Genomic DNA, 17236 nt, shown 5'->3' with positions numbered 1-17236 from the left:
TTTCCACAATGCACGGTCCTGCGCTGCCCGCATCCTGGCTCTTCCCGCGACCTTTACCACATAAGCCACAAGAAATGCCACACCAATCAGTGGCGCGCTATTAAACTTGCGACATAACCGCACCCGTCTCGTACCACGAGCCTATTGGGCTGTGTGCACTGCTGCAGGTAAAGTGTCTCCACCATCCTCCCATCGCGGCTACGCGCCACAAGAAATAAATAAATATCCCTGGACATTTTTTACACTACGCTTCTAGTCCCCAACTAAGCAAATCTTATACTATGGGTACTACACAAAGGATATAAACATACTTAAATACTTTTTTTTGTAAATATATACATATTATACTTAGTAACACCCAGCCCCATCACAAATTAAAATTTCCGGCTGGGAATCGAACCCGGGACCTCTCGGAATAGTAGTCCGTTCCGAACCACTACACCAAACGGCCGACAAAATGCAACACCAATCAGTGTCCCCCTCTCTTCGCCTCAAGTACTCCAACCCATTCCCATTGCGGCACTACGATACGTCATGTGCACCACCACCTCGTCTGCTTCGTACCACGACCCGATTGGAACGACGTGAAAAGAAGGAGTGTTCACGACGCGCGCGCGACCGCCAAGCGGCCGTCATGCGAGAGTTCGCTCGGAAGCAGCAGCAGTTCCTCTCGCACGTGCAGGCGGCGGCCGCCAACGAGCAGATGGACTGGGACGCCGACGAGCCGCTGCGGCACTACGACTGCGTCATCTGCAACACCACCGCGCCCGCCTCGCACCACGACCCGATTGGGCTGTGTGCGCTGCTCCAGGTAGTGTTATCACCCACCATCATCTTCCCACATAAGCCACAAGAAATGCCACACCAATCAGTGTCACCCTCTCTTCGCATCAAGTACCCCAACCCATTCCCATTGCGGCACTCCGACTACGTCATCTGCAACACCACCGCGCCCGCTTCGCACCACGATCCGATTGGGCTGTGTGCGCTGCTCCAGGTAAAGTGTTAAAGTGTGCTCCTGAGGAAAAGAGCTCATTCATAATGTGGCCGCGTGCCACTATTCCTTCTAAATCACGAATCCAGCCAAACCATTACTGTCTCCAAACCGTTACTTCTGCTAAACCACTATTCCTACCAAATCACAACTCCTGCCAAAGCTAGCACGATTTCATCGACCTTTGCAGGTAACACAATCCATCACCTACAACCTTTTGTTTTTCATGTAACTGCTCTGACCACTGAGCTACAAAGAACCGCAAATATCGGAAATGACCGCCCGTAAATAAAATGGTACATGGAAGCAATCCCGTGGATAACTGTTCTAATGAGCTACAAAGATATTGGACAAAGCTGTCGATTATTTCAATGAATTCGTTAATAATTTTCAATATCACTCGAGAATTTCCTCAACGAGTGCTCCTGCGTTCCGGCGTTAGGCAGGGAGATGTTATATCTCCGAAACTGTTCACCGCTGCATTGGAGGACGCTTTCAAGCTCCTGGAATGGAAAGGATTCGGCATAAACATTAATGGCGAGTACATCACTCACCTTCGGTTTGCCGACGATATTGTGGTCATGGCAGAATCGTTGGAAGATCTTGGCACAATGCTCGAAGACCTTAATCGAGTTTCCCAACAGGTAGGCCTGAGGATGAACATGGATAAAACGAAGCTTATGTCGAATATCCATGTTGCGCCCTACCCAGTTTCAGTTGGGAGCTCAATTCTCGAGATTGTCGACAAGTATGTCTACCTCGGACAAACGATCCAGCTAGGTAGGTCCAATTTCGAGAAGGAGGTCAATCGTCGAATCCAACTCGGCTGGGCAGCGTTCGGGAAACTACGTAACATCTTTTCGTCCAAAATACCCCAATGCCTGAAGACGAAAGTCTACAATCAATGTGTGTTACCAGTGATAACTTATGGCTCGGAAACGTGGCCTCTCACTATAGGCCTTATACAGAAGCTCAAAGTTGCACAGCGTGCTATGGAGAGGGCTATGCTTGGTGTTTCTTTGCGAGATCGAATCAGAAATGAGGAAATCCGTAAACGAACTAAAGTCGCTGACATAGCCCGACGGATTAGCAAGCTGAAGTGGCAATGGGCAGGGCACATAGTGCGCAGAACTGACGGCCGATGGGGCAGCAAGGTTCTGGAATGGAGGCCGCGTACCGGAAGGCGCAGCGTGGGACGTCCACCTACAAGGTGGACCGACGACATCGTAAAGGTGGCAGGGAGGCGCTGGATGCAGGCCGCTACCAATCGATCAATGTGGAAAGCATTAGGGGAGGCCTATGTTCAGCAGTGGACGTCCTATGGCTGACATGATGATGATGATGAGTGCTCCTGCTCTACCACTATCCGGATGCTTTCCGTGGCCTTCACCAGATGGTCCAGCCGTTGTGGAAATCTTTGGAGCAGGCCTTTGTCCATCAGTAGACGTCCTTTGTTTGGCTGCAATCCATGACAAAATATTAAACTTGTTATCTATTTCACAGTCAACCTCAGTCCTCGGGCACCGGCGGAAAGCCGGCAGCGGCGACGCCCGCCTGGCATTATCTGAAGCCGAGCGCGCGAGGCTGGCGGCGCAGCACGACACCACTGCCGCCGCTCACCACTACCGATTACACGACGACTTGCACGCGCACTTTGACCAGGTAACATCTTGTGTTGATTACTACGATATTATGACGTCAGCGAGTCAGACTGGCGGCGCAGCACGACACCACCGCACACTGGATCGAGCCCATACAAAGCGTTGGACATCGCTTCCTTACTCAGTGTTTTTAAAATAAAATGAGATTGCGTCAACGTAGTAACTTCAAATTTTTACAGTGTAAGGTTGACAAGTTTATCTTTCTAATGTGATAGATTTTACTTATTAGATGGCAATTAATATAAGTGAAAAAAATTCTTAAAATATAGTGATGAAAAACTTGTATTTATTGTTCAATTAAAAGCAAATACTCACTCATTTTGGTCTGTTTCCATATTTAAAGAGTAACATAGTCTAACAATACTCTAAATTTATTCTCATTAAGTGTTAAAATTATTAAAGAAATATTTTTGTAAACGCCTGATTTTTCATTGCACACAATCACTTTGTTCGATTTTGTCGAGCTTGATTTCATATTCTGTTAACTGTTAGATACATAATCTAACAATACTCTAAATTTATTCTCATTAAGTGTTAAAATTATGAAAGAAATGTTTTTGCAAACGCCTGATTTTTCATTGCACACAATCACTTTGTTCGATTTTGTCGAGCTTGATTTTATATTCTGTTAGCTGTTAGATACATACTAATGCAATTTTATAGGGACTTAGCGGACTACAAAACTGACTCCAATCAACAGATTGCCTAAGCCAATCTACGTTTGTAGCTAAAAACTGGTTCTCATTATAATGACACTACTTCTTCTTGCGACAAACAGTGTCAATGAAATTATTGTTTTTTTTTATAGTTATCTGATAAATAAAATGTGTAACTCAGTACCTACCTAACACAATCATAAATTTAGAAAAAAATACATACAAAATGTATGTATGGTATGTACTAAATTCAACGACAATCTTTTGAGATGATGACAATATGATTTTTTTACTATATCTGTTTTATAGTATTTCTTTATGTTCATAAAGTATTAACTACGTTAGTACTTACCTCTGTTTATCTGAAGAGAGTGTATGCGAAAATAGCTCTAGTATCCTAGCTAAAGAACTAGCGCGATCTTTCATCGTGGTTTTTAATAATGCATACAAATCTCTATTTGACTTGAGGTTTTTCATTTTAATGAGTATTTTTACTGAATTGCACACGATAAACAACTCATAAACCAAAATAAACATCTTTGGTTTACCTGACATTATTTTAGTGTAACGAATTTTACCTAAGTTAATTTTGCTATGCGGAAAAATGAGGCGCTTTTATTTAGTTTTTTGTGATTTTCTCGAAAATATGGATGAATAAGGGTCTAAAAACTGAGTAATAATATCGCCCACGTTGTCATCTATCATCTCTCATTCATGGTTTGTTAAAGATCGCCCAAGATGTCAACTAAAACACGCAGTTTTCATTTAAAAAAATACCTTTTAAAAATACGTCAAAATAGCCAAGCTAGAAGTTTTTTAGGCACTCATTTTAACACACAGATTAAGATAAAGGTATAAGCTAATACATTAATAAGTAATAACATAAAACCAGTGAACGAAATTGGATAAATTGACAATACAAACAGAAGTCAGAAAATCCATGATTTTGACTTTGTTCACTTTACGGTCGCACCACATAACTATGATAGTAGATCATGACTTGATATTAGTGATATTTGATAGAATGAAGTCTCATCTTTCAATTTATATGCAAATCAATCTTGTTTTAAGTAGTTGCATTTAAAGCACCATGTCCAACACCTTGTATGGGCTCGATCCACCGTGCACCGCCGCCGCCCACCACTACCGATTACACGACGACCTTCACGCGCACTTTGACCAGGTAAATAATAATAAATATCCTTAGACATTTTACACTGCGCTTCTAGTCCCAAACTAAGCAAAGCTTGTACTATGGGTACTAGACAACGGATATAAACATACTTAAATACTTTTTTTTTGTAAATACATACTTATTATACATAGAAAACACCCAGTCCAATACAAACAAATATGTTCATGCACACAAATGTTTGTACTGTGCGGGAATCGAACCCGCTACCTCCGGAATAGTAGCCCGTTTCGAACCACTACACCAAACGGCTGATGAAAATACATCTTGTGTTCGCTCTGATTACTATGCTATTATGCCGACACCAGTGTCATAAGTTTCATCAAGTGTTTTTATAAACATTTGCAACGATTCTGAAAGACAAGTGGCAAAAATCTGAACTTATACCCAGTATTGATAGTAGCTCCCTCTTGTCTTGTAGTGCAGTCCAACAAGTGTATAAGTTAAGAAGCCTTTTGCGTCCACAGAGACTAACGCTCGCCGACCTAGATAATACAAATATGTTGTTTTTCCGCAGGAATCATGGCTGATGAGTGTGAGCGTGGGTTGGGAAGGCGGAGTTCACGTGCAATCTTGTGGACATCATCTACATTTACGGTGTTTACAGGTATGAATATTTTTATCGACCTTATTTCTTCAAGGTTTTGTGTTTCTATTTACAGTGATAACCTATGTTCAGAAGTGGACGTCCTGTGCCTGAAATGATGATGATGATTTTAAGCTATCTCGGCCAGCAAAAGTAGAGAGAATTTCGAACCAATCAATATCCTGACGTCACTTTCGTTTCAGCTATACCTCCGGAGTTTATCAGCTCCCCAACGACCTCACAACCTGCACGTGGACCGCGGCGAGTTCCTGTGTCCCGTGTGCAGGCAGCTCGCCAACACCGTGCTGCCGCTCGCGCCGCCGCCGCCGCCCGCGCGACCCCGCCACGCGCCCCCGCCGCACCAGCGCCTCGCCGACCGGCTGCTGCAGCAGCTGCAGCTGCAGCACCAGGCGCCGGTGAGTACCGCCCGCCGCCGACACCGTGCCGCCCGCGCGCCCGCCACGCGCCCCCGCCGCACCAGCGCCTCGCCGACCGGCTGCTGCAGCAGCTGCAGCTGCAGCACCAGGCGCCGGTGAGTACCGCCCGCCGCCGACACCGTGCCGCCCGCGCGCCCGCCACGCGCCCCCGCCGCACCAGCGCCTCGCCGACCGGCTGCTGCAGCAGCTGCAGCTGCAGCACCAGGCGCCGGTGAGTACCGCCCGCCGCCGACACCGTGCCGCCCGCGCGCCCGCCACGCGCCCCCGCCGCACCAGCGCCTCGCCGACCGGCTGCTGCAGCAGCTGCAGCTGCAGCACCAGGCGCCGGTGAGTACCGCCCGCCGCCGACACCGTGCCGCCCGCGCGCCCGCCACGCGCCCCCGCCGCACCAGCGCCTCGCCGACCGGCTGCTGCAGCAGCTGCAGCTGCAGCACCAGGCGCCGGTGAGTACCGCCCGCCGCCGACACCGTGCCGCCCGCGCGCCCGCCACGCGCCCCCGCCGCACCAGCGCCTCGCCGACCGGCTGCTGCAGCAGCTGCAGCTGCAGCACCAGGCGCCGGTGAGTACCGCCCGCCGCCGACACCGTGCCGCCCGCGCGCCCGCCACGCGCCCCCGCCGCACCAGCGCCTCGCCGACCGGCTGCTGCAGCAGCTGCAGCTGCAGCACCAGGCGCCGGTGAGTACCGCCCGCCGCCGACACCGTGCCGCCCGCGCGCCCGCCACGCGCCCCCGCCGCACCAGCGCCTCGCCGACCGGCTGCTGCAGCAGCTGCAGCTGCAGCACCAGGCGCCGGTGAGTACCGCCCGCCGCCGACACCGTGCCGCCCGCGCGCCCGCCACGCGCCCCCGCCGCACCAGCGCCTCGCCGACCGGCTGCTGCAGCAGCTGCAGCTGCAGCACCAGGCGCCGGTGAGTACCGCCCGCCGCCGACACCGTGCCGCCCGCGCGCCCGCCACGCGCCCCCGCCGCACCAGCGCCTCGCCGACCGGCTGCTGCAGCAGCTGCAGCTGCAGCACCAGGCGCCGGTGAGTACCGCCCGCCGCCGACACCGTGCCGCCCGCGCGCCCGCCACGCGCCCCCGCCGCACCAGCGCCTCGCCGACCGGCTGCTGCAGCAGCTGCAGCTGCAGCACCAGGCGCCGGTGAGTACCGCCCGCCGCCGACACCGTGCCGCCCGCGCGCCCGCCACGCGCCCCCGCCGCACCAGCGCCTCGCCGACCGGCTGCTGCAGCAGCTGCAGCTGCAGCACCAGGCGCCGGTGAGTACCGCCCGCCGCCGACACCGTGCCGCCCGCGCGCCCGCCACGCGCCCCCGCCGCACCAGCGCCTCGCCGACCGGCTGCTGCAGCAGCTGCAGCTGCAGCACCAGGCGCCGGTGAGTACCGCCCGCCGCCGACACCGTGCCGCCCGCGCGCCCGCCACGCGCCCCCGCCGCACCAGCGCCTCGCCGACCGGCTGCTGCAGCAGCTGCAGCTGCAGCACCAGGCGCCGGTGAGTACCGCCCGCCGCCGACACCGTGCCGCCCGCGCGCCCGCCACGCGCCCCCGCCGCACCAGCGCCTCGCCGACCGGCTGCTGCAGCAGCTGCAGCTGCAGCACCAGGCGCCGGTGAGTACCGCCCGCCGCCGACACCGTGCCGCCCGCGCGCCCGCCACGCGCCCCCGCCGCACCAGCGCCTCGCCGACCGGCTGCTGCAGCAGCTGCAGCTGCAGCACCAGGCGCCGGTGAGTACCGCCCGCCGCCGACACCGTGCCGCCCGCGCGCCCGCCACGCGCCCCCGCCGCACCAGCGCCTCGCCGACCGGCTGCTGCAGCAGCTGCAGCTGCAGCACCAGGCGCCGGTGAGTACCGCCCGCCGCCGACACCGTGCCGCCCGCGCGCCCGCCACGCGCCCCCGCCGCACCAGCGCCTCGCCGACCGGCTGCTGCAGCAGCTGCAGCTGCAGCACCAGGCGCCGGTGAGTACCGCCCGCCGCCGACACCGTGCCGCCCGCGCGCCCGCCACGCGCCCCCGCCGCACCAGCGCCTCGCCGACCGGCTGCTGCAGCACCAGGCGCCTGTAAATATAATAATTAGTAGGAACTCCTGGATTCGAGTCCCAATGAGGACAAAATTTTCTGCTCGGTTTAGTTGGTGGTAGAGGTTGTCTAAGCCCTCCTGGCCGCCTAAGTATCTTACCAAGGTTCCAGCACCAGACACCTCTTAGTTCCACCTGCTTTCACCATCAATTTTTAAGTGACCCTTATTAAAACAAAATTCCTGTCATGGTTACCATAGGGGTCACTTAAAAATTAGGGATTTATAGTGAAAACGGGAATTAAACTCTTGAACTCCTGGATTCAATCCCAGTGGTGACAAGTTTGATTTGATTGATGGTACCTCAGGGCTTGTTCTAAATCCACCTGGTTAGCTAACAACAATGTTGACAGCATTGTTGTGCTCCGTCAATGAGGGCTATCGTTTTTATACTTAACAGTTGGCACCCCTGGCGATTGACAGGACCTTACTCTACAGTGGCGCCATCTTGATGAGTGCAAATGCGATAGTTCTCCTACCACTTTAGCGCTCACAAGTTGGCGCCACTGTCTTCGCTACTAGCAAGTGACAGGACCTTACTCTACAGTGGCGCCAACTGGTGAGCGCTAAAACGATAGCCCTCATTGGAGATAACATAGGCAATTTCTCTATGGTTCAGTATTTCGGGTGAAGTTATCTCGTTGTAATTAAAAAAAAATTATACATTTTTCTCTTCGAACAGAGTCCAAGCCGCCTATCCGAATCGATGGGCAAAGCGATGGAAGACATGACCTCAATGGCGGGCAGCAAGCTTCGACAACGATACGGGACGTCGCCGGCCGCCATCTTTACCTTCGTGGCGTCGCTGGTGCGGACCAACCTCGAGTGTGAGCTGGTGCAGCGAGGCGGCAGTTTGGTCAGCCACCCGCCGCCGCGGTATAAGCCTAGGAATGACTGTATTGGTAAGTTGTGATATTATTCTTCATTTTAGGCTACGACAGTCTGCTGTTGAACGTAAGCCCAAGCTAAATCTTTTATCTGTTATCATCTTCAGTTCTTGTTCTTGTTACACTATGTTTGCCGAGACATGGTTTCAATTCGAGATTCTGTTTACACCACTTTTATTGGTTTGCCGATAGTGAAATGATCAGTTCACTGCCACTTGAGCCTCCTTTATTTTTTAAATATTTACAGAATCTGGATTTCTATCTGTATTGTACAATACGTGACAAAATGTGGATAAGGCTTGATTTCCTCTTACGTTGAAGTTGGTGTCGTAATGCGGTGCTTCCAATAACGTAACATTATTTGCTCTAAGCTAACATCTGACTGACGTCAGTGGAGGAGAACCTCCTTTTTATTTCGTATTATCAGAGATAGAGTCGATCACGTAGGTGATTGCTATAGTAATTGGCCTATACATAGTTATTGGCATATTGGATTGTTAATAAGTAAGAGACAAAAATATTTACTACATTGGACTGCATATTGCTCAGAAAAAATATTTGTCTGTTTTCCTCTCTTAATAACTTCTATTAGGCTTGTTTCTTTTCATTTTAGGCAAGTTGGCCAATAACTATGTATTGGCTAATTACTATAGCGATCTTATCTTTATTTCCGCAGTACCCCTGATGGTGGTAGCGGGCACACACGTCCGCGCACTTCGCGCAGCCGGCGCAGAACTAGGCGCGGCAGAAACATGGCGCTGGCTCGCGCCGCCTGCCGCCGCCGCGCCCGCCGGGCCCTCGGCGCCGCCTGTACCAGCCCCCGCCGGACCGAGGGCCGTGCCCTTACTGCTGAGGGATCCCTGCGCGCTGCTGTTACATATGCTGCTATTGGCACCGCAGCGGCCGCCGCATCTTGACATGGGTAAGTGTGCGTATGCGCAGGACAAAGAAAAACGGACGCAAGCAACGTTCGATTAGCGAGCGAACATCAAAGATTGTTCAAAATGGAAGCGTGAGACACTTCTGATACAATTACATGCTACTTCCCCGCGTTGCCCGCCGCCGCCGCGCCCGCCGGGCCCTCGGCGCCGCCGGTACCCGCGCCCGCCGGACCAAGGGCCGTGCCCTTACTGCTGAGGGATCCCTGTGCGCTGCTGCTGCATATGCTGCTACTAGCGCCACAAAGACCGCCGCATCTTGACATGGGTGAGTCATAAACACCAAGCCAATGAAGCGAATATCAAAGATTGTTCAAAATGGAAGCGTGAGACACTCGTGAGTCAACTACATGCTACTTCCCCGCGTTGCCCGCCGCCGCCGCGCCCGCCGGGCCCTCGGCGCCGCCTGTGCCAGCCCCCGCCGGACCAAGGGCCGTGCCCTTACTGCTGAGGGATCCTTGTGCGCTGCTGCTGCATATGTTGTTGCTAGCGCCGCAAAGGCCGCCGCATCTTGACATGGGTGAGTCATAACCAAATCAATGAAGAACGGACGCGAGCGAACACCGCCCGCCGGGCCCTCGGCGCCGCCCGTGCCCGCCCCCGCCGGACCTAGGGCCGTGCCGTTACTGCTGAAGGATCCCTGTGCGCTGCTACTGCATATGCTGCTGTTGGCGCCGCAGAGACCACCGCATCTTGACATGGGTGAGTCATAAACACCAAGCCAATGAAGCGAACATCAAAGATTGTTCAAAATGGAAGCGTGAGACACTCGTGAGTCAACTACATGCTACTTCCCCGCGTTGCCCGCCGCCGCCGCGCCCGCCGGGCCCTCGGCGCCGCCTGTGCCAGCCCCCGCCGGACCAAGGGCCGTGCCCTTACTGCTGAGGGATCCTTGTGCGCTGCTGCTGCATATGTTGTTGCTAGCGCCGCAAAGGCCGCCGCATCTTGACATGGGTGAGTCATAACCAAATCAATGAAGAACGGACGCGAGCGAACACCGCCCGCCGGGCCCTCCGCGCCGCCTGTGCCCGCCCCCGCCGGACCAAGGGCCGTGCCCTTACTGCTGAGGGATCCCTGTGCGCTGCTGTTACATATGTTGCTGCTAGCGCCGCAGAGACCACCGCATCTTGACATGGGTAAGTGTGCGTATGCGCAGGACGTATAGGGAGAAAGGATGCAAGCTACGATCACCTCGCGAGCGAACGACAAAGATTGTACAAAAACGTGGGATACAAGGGCCGTGCCCTTACTGCTGAGGGATCCCTGCGCCCTGCTGTTACATATGCTGCTATTGGCGCCGCACCGCATCTTGACATGGGTAAGTGCGCAGGCGCAAGATGTAAGGAACTAAGGACAGACGTGAGTGAACATCTAATATTGTTCAAAATGGAAGCGTGAGACACTCGTGAACCAACTACGTACTTCCCCGCGCCGCCGCCGCGCCCGCCGGCCCCTCCGCGCCGCCGGTACCGGCCCCCGCCGGACCAAGGGCCGTGCCCTTACTGCTGAGGGATCCCTGCGCGCTGCTGCTGCATATGCTACTGCTAGCGCCGCAAAGACCACCGCATCTTGATATGGGTGAGTCATTAAAACCAAATAAACGAAGAACGGACGCTAGCGAACACCGCCCGCCGGGCCCTCCGCGCCGCTGGTACGGACCACCGCATCTTGACATGGGTAAGTGTGCAAGCGCAAGATGAAAAGAACGGACGCGAGCAACGTTCGATTAGCGAGCGAACATCAAAGATTGTTCAGAATGGGAGCGTAAGCCATTCATGATAGAACTAAGTACTACTCCTCCGCGCCGCCCGCCGCCGCCGCGCCCGCCGGGCCCTCGGCGCCGCCGGTACCGGCTCCCGCCGGACCTAGGGCCGTGCCCTTACTGCTGAGGGATCCCTGTGCGCTGCTATTACATATGCTGCTATTGGCGCCGCAAAGACCACCGCATCTTTACATGGGTAAGTGCACAGGCGCAGGACGATGAAGAACGGTCGCGAACCATGTTTGATTATCGAGCGAACATTAAACTACGTACTCCTCCGCGCCGCCCGCCGCCGCCGCGCCCGCTGGGCCGTCCGCGCCGCCGGTACCGGCCCCCGCCGGACCAAGGGCCGTGCCCTTACTGCTGAGGGATCCCTGTGCGCTGCTGTTACATATGCTGCTACTAGCACCGCAAAGGCCACCGCATCTTGACATGGGTAAGTGCGCAGACAAACCGCCAGCGAACATCAAAGATTGTCCAAAATGGAAACGTCGGACAATCATGAAACAACTGCGTGTTAGTTCTCGCGCCGCCCGCCGTCGCCGCGCCGCCTGTACCAGCCCCCGCCGGACCTAGGGCCGTGCCCTTACTGCTGAGGGATCCCTGCGCGCTGCTGTTACATATGCTGCTACTAGCGCCGCAAAGGCCACCGCATCTTGACATGGGTGAGTCTTAAAAACTAAGTCAATGAAGAACGGACTCAAGCGACCTTCGACTCGCAAGCGAACATTAAAGATCGTAGGACACGCATGAAACAACTAAGTACTACTCCGCGCTGCTCGCCGCCGCCGCGCCCGCCGGGCCCTCCGCGCCGCCGGTACCCGCGCCCGCCGGGCCAAGGGCCGTGCCCTTACTGCTGAGGGATCCCTGCGCCCTGCTGTTACATATGCTGCTGTTGGCGCCGCAACGGCCCCCGCATCTTGATATGGGTGAGTCATTAAAACCAAATAAACGAAGAACGGACGCTAGCGAACACCGCCCGCCGGGCCCTCCGCGCCGCCTGTGCCCGCCCCCGCCGGCCCAAGGGCCGTGCCGCTGCTACTGAGGGATCCCTGTGCCCTGCTGTTATACAGTGTGTCCGGGCATGTAGTGATCAAACTTTAAAGACGTAATCTATGGACAATTTTATCGATGAAAATACTTCAAATTTGGGGCCTGACCCATTTCTCGAAAAATTACATCAATTTAAGTTTTTAATTTTTAGTTTACACCTCTTCTTTAAAAAACAAGAGAAAGCGTGGGTAGGTTAACATTAATAGGCAAATATTTTATATCATGCGATAGCCAATAAAATTATCTATTAGTAGAAGAAGAAAACAGACACAAGTTTCATACATTTTATGGGAGTAAAAATGGATTTAATTAGAAAAATACATTACTTTTTTCACTTCTTTTTCAGTTATTTTCCAACACAAGAAAAACCAGGTCGTTAAGGTGTATTTTATTTGCATTGTATTATTAGTATTTGAGCTATTCTACAAAACGAACATTTATTTTATTAGTCTACGTTTATTAGTTTCGACATAATTGTTGAACAAAGATACCCCTTCCCAGCAGTTTCCATAGCGCACGCGACATGCGAAAATGCACTGCCTGAAAGAATCACACAACCTATTCCGATTACTATGGAAACCGCTGGGAAGGGGTATCTTTGTTCAACAATTACGTCGAAACTAATAGACGTAGACTAATAAATTTACATTCGTTTTGTAGAATAGCTCAAATACTAAAAATACAATGCAAATAAAACATACCTTAACGACCTGGTTTTTCTTGTGTTGGAAAATAACTGAAAAAGAAGTAAAAAAAGTAATGTATTTTTCTAATTAAATCCATTCTTACTTCCATAAAATGTATGAGACTTGTGTCTGCTTTCTTCTTCTACTAATAGATAATTTTATTGGCTATCGCATGATATAAAATATTTGTCTATTAATGTTAAGCTACCCACGCTTTCACTTGTTTTTTAAAGAAGAGGTGTAAACTAAAAATTAAAAACTTAAATCGATGTAATTTTTCGAGAAATGGGTCAGGCCCCAAATGTGAAGTATTTTCATCGATAAAATTGTCCATAGATTACGCCCTTAAAGTTTGATCACTACATGCCCGGACACACTGTATATGCTGCTACTAGCGCCGCAACGGCCGCCGCATCTTGACATGGGTGAGTCATAACCAAGTCAATGAAGAACGGACGCAAGCGATCGTTGACTCGCGAGCGAACATCACAGATCGTAGGATACGCATGAAACAACTAAATAGGTACTACTCTGTGTCGCCCGCGCCCGCCAGGCCCTCCGCCCCGCCGTTACCTGCCCCCGCGGGCCCGAGAGCCGTGCCGCTGTTGTTGAGAGATCCCTGTGCGCTGCTGTTGCACATGCTGCTACTAGCGCCGCAAAGGCCGCCGCATCTCGACATGGTGAGTCATAATAACCAAGTCAATGAAGAACGGACGCAAGCGATCGTTGACTCGCAAGCGAACATCAAAGATCGTAGGACACGCATGAAACAACTAAGTACTACTCCGTGTCGCCCGCGCCCGCCGGGCCCTCCGCGCCGCCCGTGCCCGCCCCCGCCGGACCAAGGGCCGTGCCCTTACTGCTGAGGGATCCTTGCGCCCTGCTGTTACATATGCTGCTATTGGCGCCGCAGAGACCCCCACATCTTGACATGGGTGAGTCATAAGAACCAAGTCAATGAAGAACGGACGCAAGTGACCTTTGACTCTTGACCTCGCGAGCGAACATCAAAGATCGTAGGGCACGCATGAAACAAATAAGTACTACTCCGTGTCGCCCGCGCCCGCCGGGCCCTCCGCGCCGCCGGTACCGGCCCCCGCCGGACCGAGAGCCGTGCCACTGTTGCTGAGAGATCCCTGTGCGCTGCTGTTGCATATGCTGCTGCTAGCGCCGCAACGGCCGCCGCATCTTGACATGGGTAAGTGCGCAGGCGCAAGATGAAAAGAACGGACGCGAGCTACGTTCGATTAGCGAGCGAACATCAAAGATTGTTCAAAATGGAAGCGTGAGACACTCGTGAGTCAACTACATGCTACTTCCTCCGCGTCGCCCGCCGACGCGCCCGCCGGGCCCTCCGCGCCGCCGGTACCCGCCTCCGCCGGACCAAGGGCCGTGCCCTTACTGCTGAGGGATCCCTGTGCCCTGCTGTTACATATGCTGCTACTAGCACCGCAGAGACCACCACATCTTGACATGGGTAAGTGCGCAGACAAACCGCCAGCGAACATCAAAGATTGTCCAAAATGGAAACGTCGGACAATCATGAAACAACTGCGTGTTAGTTCTCGCGCCGCCCGCCGCCACCGCACCCGCCGGTACCCGCCCCCGCCGGACCAAGGGCCGTGCCGCTGTTGTTGAGAGATCCCTGTGCGCTGCTGCTGCATATGCTGCTGCTAGCGCCGCAGCGGCCGCCGCATCTTGACATGGGTAAGTGCGCAGGCGCAGAACATGGAAAAAAGTAACCTTCGACCCTCAAAAACGATCGGCTCCTGGCTCTCAAAAACTTTTCAGCAAACAATCAAAATCAAATCAACTTGCATTATTAACGCCTATGTAGACGTGAGCGTACTCATGACCATCGCCAAATGTAACGATATTCCATTCTGCGAGGAATTGCCAACTTTCATAATAGCTACAAACGAGACAGACAGCATAACAAGCACGCATTTAAAGGTCACATCTAGTGTGTCGTGTCTCACCACTTTTACTCATAAGGGTAATCTTTAATGAAATCTTTCCTATTCCAGAACAATTCACCTGCGTCGTCCGCTCCCTCTACGCACTCACCTACTACCAGATAGTCTGCCAGTTTATTGCCAGCACCAACGCGGAAGGCCGCGCGGCGTTAGGCGCGGCGGCGCCCGCGGGCCCGGGCTCGGGACTACGGGCCGCCGCGAGGTTGCTATTGGCTGCCCTGGCTGATTCAGAACTGTTTACTGAGGATGGGCCAGCTTCGCCGCACGCTGAGAAACCTAATCTGGATATAGCTCAGTTGGAGGCGCAGGTATGAAAATTAAAAAAAAATGAAAAATATGTAATGAGACTCACTATAGACCCTCATTGTTGTTCAAACTTCCCGCGTACAAACCCTGGCACGTGAGTAAAAATGATACACTAAGGTTTTTTAAAAAGTTAGATTTGACAGTTTGTTTTTGTTTAATGGCGTCTGTACGGAAAACTAAAGGAATATTTTAATTGTGAAGCAAATAGCTTTAAATGTTGTTTTATAATACAAAAAGCCAAAAGTGTTACTCTTTTAAAGCTTTTCAAATATTTTATTGACACTTAGTAAGCATGTTGGGGAATTCCTCTCTTTAAGTTTAAGTAACCTGTATTGAGAGGAATCCACTCTTTCGTCACATCCATAGATGTTCTAAACTTACATTATGAAAAAATTACCCATTTAATAACAAACACACTGGGTATATGGGTTTTTCGATGTGAAAACTGTCTTAAGCCGGGTCTCCAGGGCGTGTTTTGCCCTACACAATCAACAAAAAAAAACATTTCAATATTCAACAAAATTACCTACAAAAATTTTGAATGTTGAGTTGACATGTTTTTATTGATGGTGTAAGACAAAACACGCGCTGGAGACTCGGTTGTAAGAGGCTGTAAAATGTCTACTTTTAGCAACTTACATACTGTCGCAAAAATATTAAATATAGCATAACGACTTTATCATCACCATTATTGTTCTGCAATGCAGGAGCACGGCCCTCTTTAATTTTACCTGAATCAAATGAAGAATTTTGCTTACATTTTGCGGATTGACTACCTTATGGTCAGTAGATTGACCTGGCTCACTGTGACATCAGTCTGTAACTCGCCTATAACCTGTCTGACACTGTCTGATCAAACCATCTCGACCACAGGTCTCGACCAGAAGGGCGCTCAATCCTCATCACCCACTGGTGCTGAAAACCAGCTTCTCGGCATGACGTTTGTGTCATGTCGCGATTTTTGCTGAACGGGCGCCTATTCAGCATATGTTTTTATTTATTTTTTATGTTTACTTACTCTTGCTCTGTATACCTTAAATTGTGCTGAATAAAGACATTCTTATTCTTATTCTTCAAAGAAAGAAATACATGAAGCCTTGCGAGCCTGTAATTTGTGACACACTATCGTGGCTCCACACGCTTGTATCTATCTTGACTACTCGATCTTGTGTTCGTTGCTGATGGCGCGTCATTTGCAGCTGCAAGAACTGCTGCTACCGTTCGTACGCTTGGCGGCGCTGCTGCGACACCACTTATATGACTGCGAGCTGCCCGAGATACAAACGCCGCGCCAGGAGTTCGTGCGCCTGGCTTATTACCTCGAGCTGGTGAGTCCATGTTACAGCCACCTCAATATGCGAGCAGTTTGAAGAAAATAATCTTCTTCCTCGCTACACTCTTGGCAGAGTGGTCGTGATCGTCACAACTGGTTTGGTGGAAAGCTTCACGCCATTCTTCCTACGTTGTAGTCTTTCTTGTACACCGAGCGCGGTTTGTATGTGAGCGCGCCAATATACGTATGCGGCGCGCACGCACACACTGACAATATTCGGCGCAACCACGACTGGCTCCCCGCTAATTCCCGCTAAATTTTGTCAGTGTGTGCGTGCGCGCCGCATACGTGTTAGCGCGCTCACATACAAACCGCGCCCGTGCGTTTCTATGAAGATGACCTACTCATTTGTATTTACTCTGCTAGGATGGACCATTGTGTGCGGTTTTGACCTGATCGGTTGGAACCATTAGGCAGAGTAGTCAACTGCCTACGGCCCTACAACGTTAAAATACGAGGGGGTTCGCCTACTACAATATTATTTAGATGCCGTTTGTTTTTATTTTAGACTAGCTTTTGCCCGCGGTTTCACTCGCGTGAAATTTAGTTTGTCACAGATCGTCATAAAATAGCCTATATGTTATTCTGGGTTATAAACAATGATACTGTAAATTTTCATCAAAATCCGTTCAGTAGTTTTTGCGTGAAAGAGTAACAAACATCCAGACATCCAAACTTTCGTTTTTATAATATTAGTAGG

At 51.8% G+C, this 17236-nt stretch overlaps 1 protein-coding gene across 1 annotated transcript in view; it reads left to right on the top strand.

Moving 5' to 3' along the window:
* LOC135075398 (uncharacterized) overlaps positions 1-17236 on the top strand; it is a 116205-nt gene that overhangs the window by 86835 nt on the left and 12134 nt on the right. Inside the window, exons 41-62 of the mRNA XM_063969843.1 lie at positions 497-811; positions 2498-2656; positions 5021-5110; positions 5293-5505; positions 5743-5853; positions 5975-6085; positions 6207-6317; positions 6439-6549; positions 6671-6781; positions 6903-7013; positions 7135-7245; positions 7367-7477; positions 8278-8497; positions 9159-9404; positions 9500-9688; positions 9752-9940; positions 10186-10374; positions 10577-10738; positions 10820-10886; positions 11530-11618; positions 14949-15205; positions 16403-16531. Coding sequence (XP_063825913.1) covers positions 497-811; positions 2498-2656; positions 5021-5110; positions 5293-5505; positions 5743-5853; positions 5975-6085; positions 6207-6317; positions 6439-6549; positions 6671-6781; positions 6903-7013; positions 7135-7245; positions 7367-7477; positions 8278-8497; positions 9159-9404; positions 9500-9688; positions 9752-9940; positions 10186-10374; positions 10577-10738; positions 10820-10886; positions 11530-11618; positions 14949-15205; positions 16403-16531 — 3402 coding nt within the window. The remainder of the gene's footprint in view (positions 1-496; positions 812-2497; positions 2657-5020; positions 5111-5292; positions 5506-5742; positions 5854-5974; positions 6086-6206; positions 6318-6438; positions 6550-6670; positions 6782-6902; positions 7014-7134; positions 7246-7366; positions 7478-8277; positions 8498-9158; positions 9405-9499; positions 9689-9751; positions 9941-10185; positions 10375-10576; positions 10739-10819; positions 10887-11529; positions 11619-14948; positions 15206-16402; positions 16532-17236) is intronic.

The sequence above is a fragment of the Ostrinia nubilalis genome, chromosome 10 (genome assembly GCF_963855985.1).
Source record: "Ostrinia nubilalis chromosome 10, ilOstNubi1.1, whole genome shotgun sequence".
Taxonomy (NCBI): Eukaryota; Metazoa; Arthropoda; class Insecta; order Lepidoptera; family Crambidae; genus Ostrinia; species Ostrinia nubilalis.
This window is presented reverse-complemented; position numbering and strand designations above follow the sequence as displayed.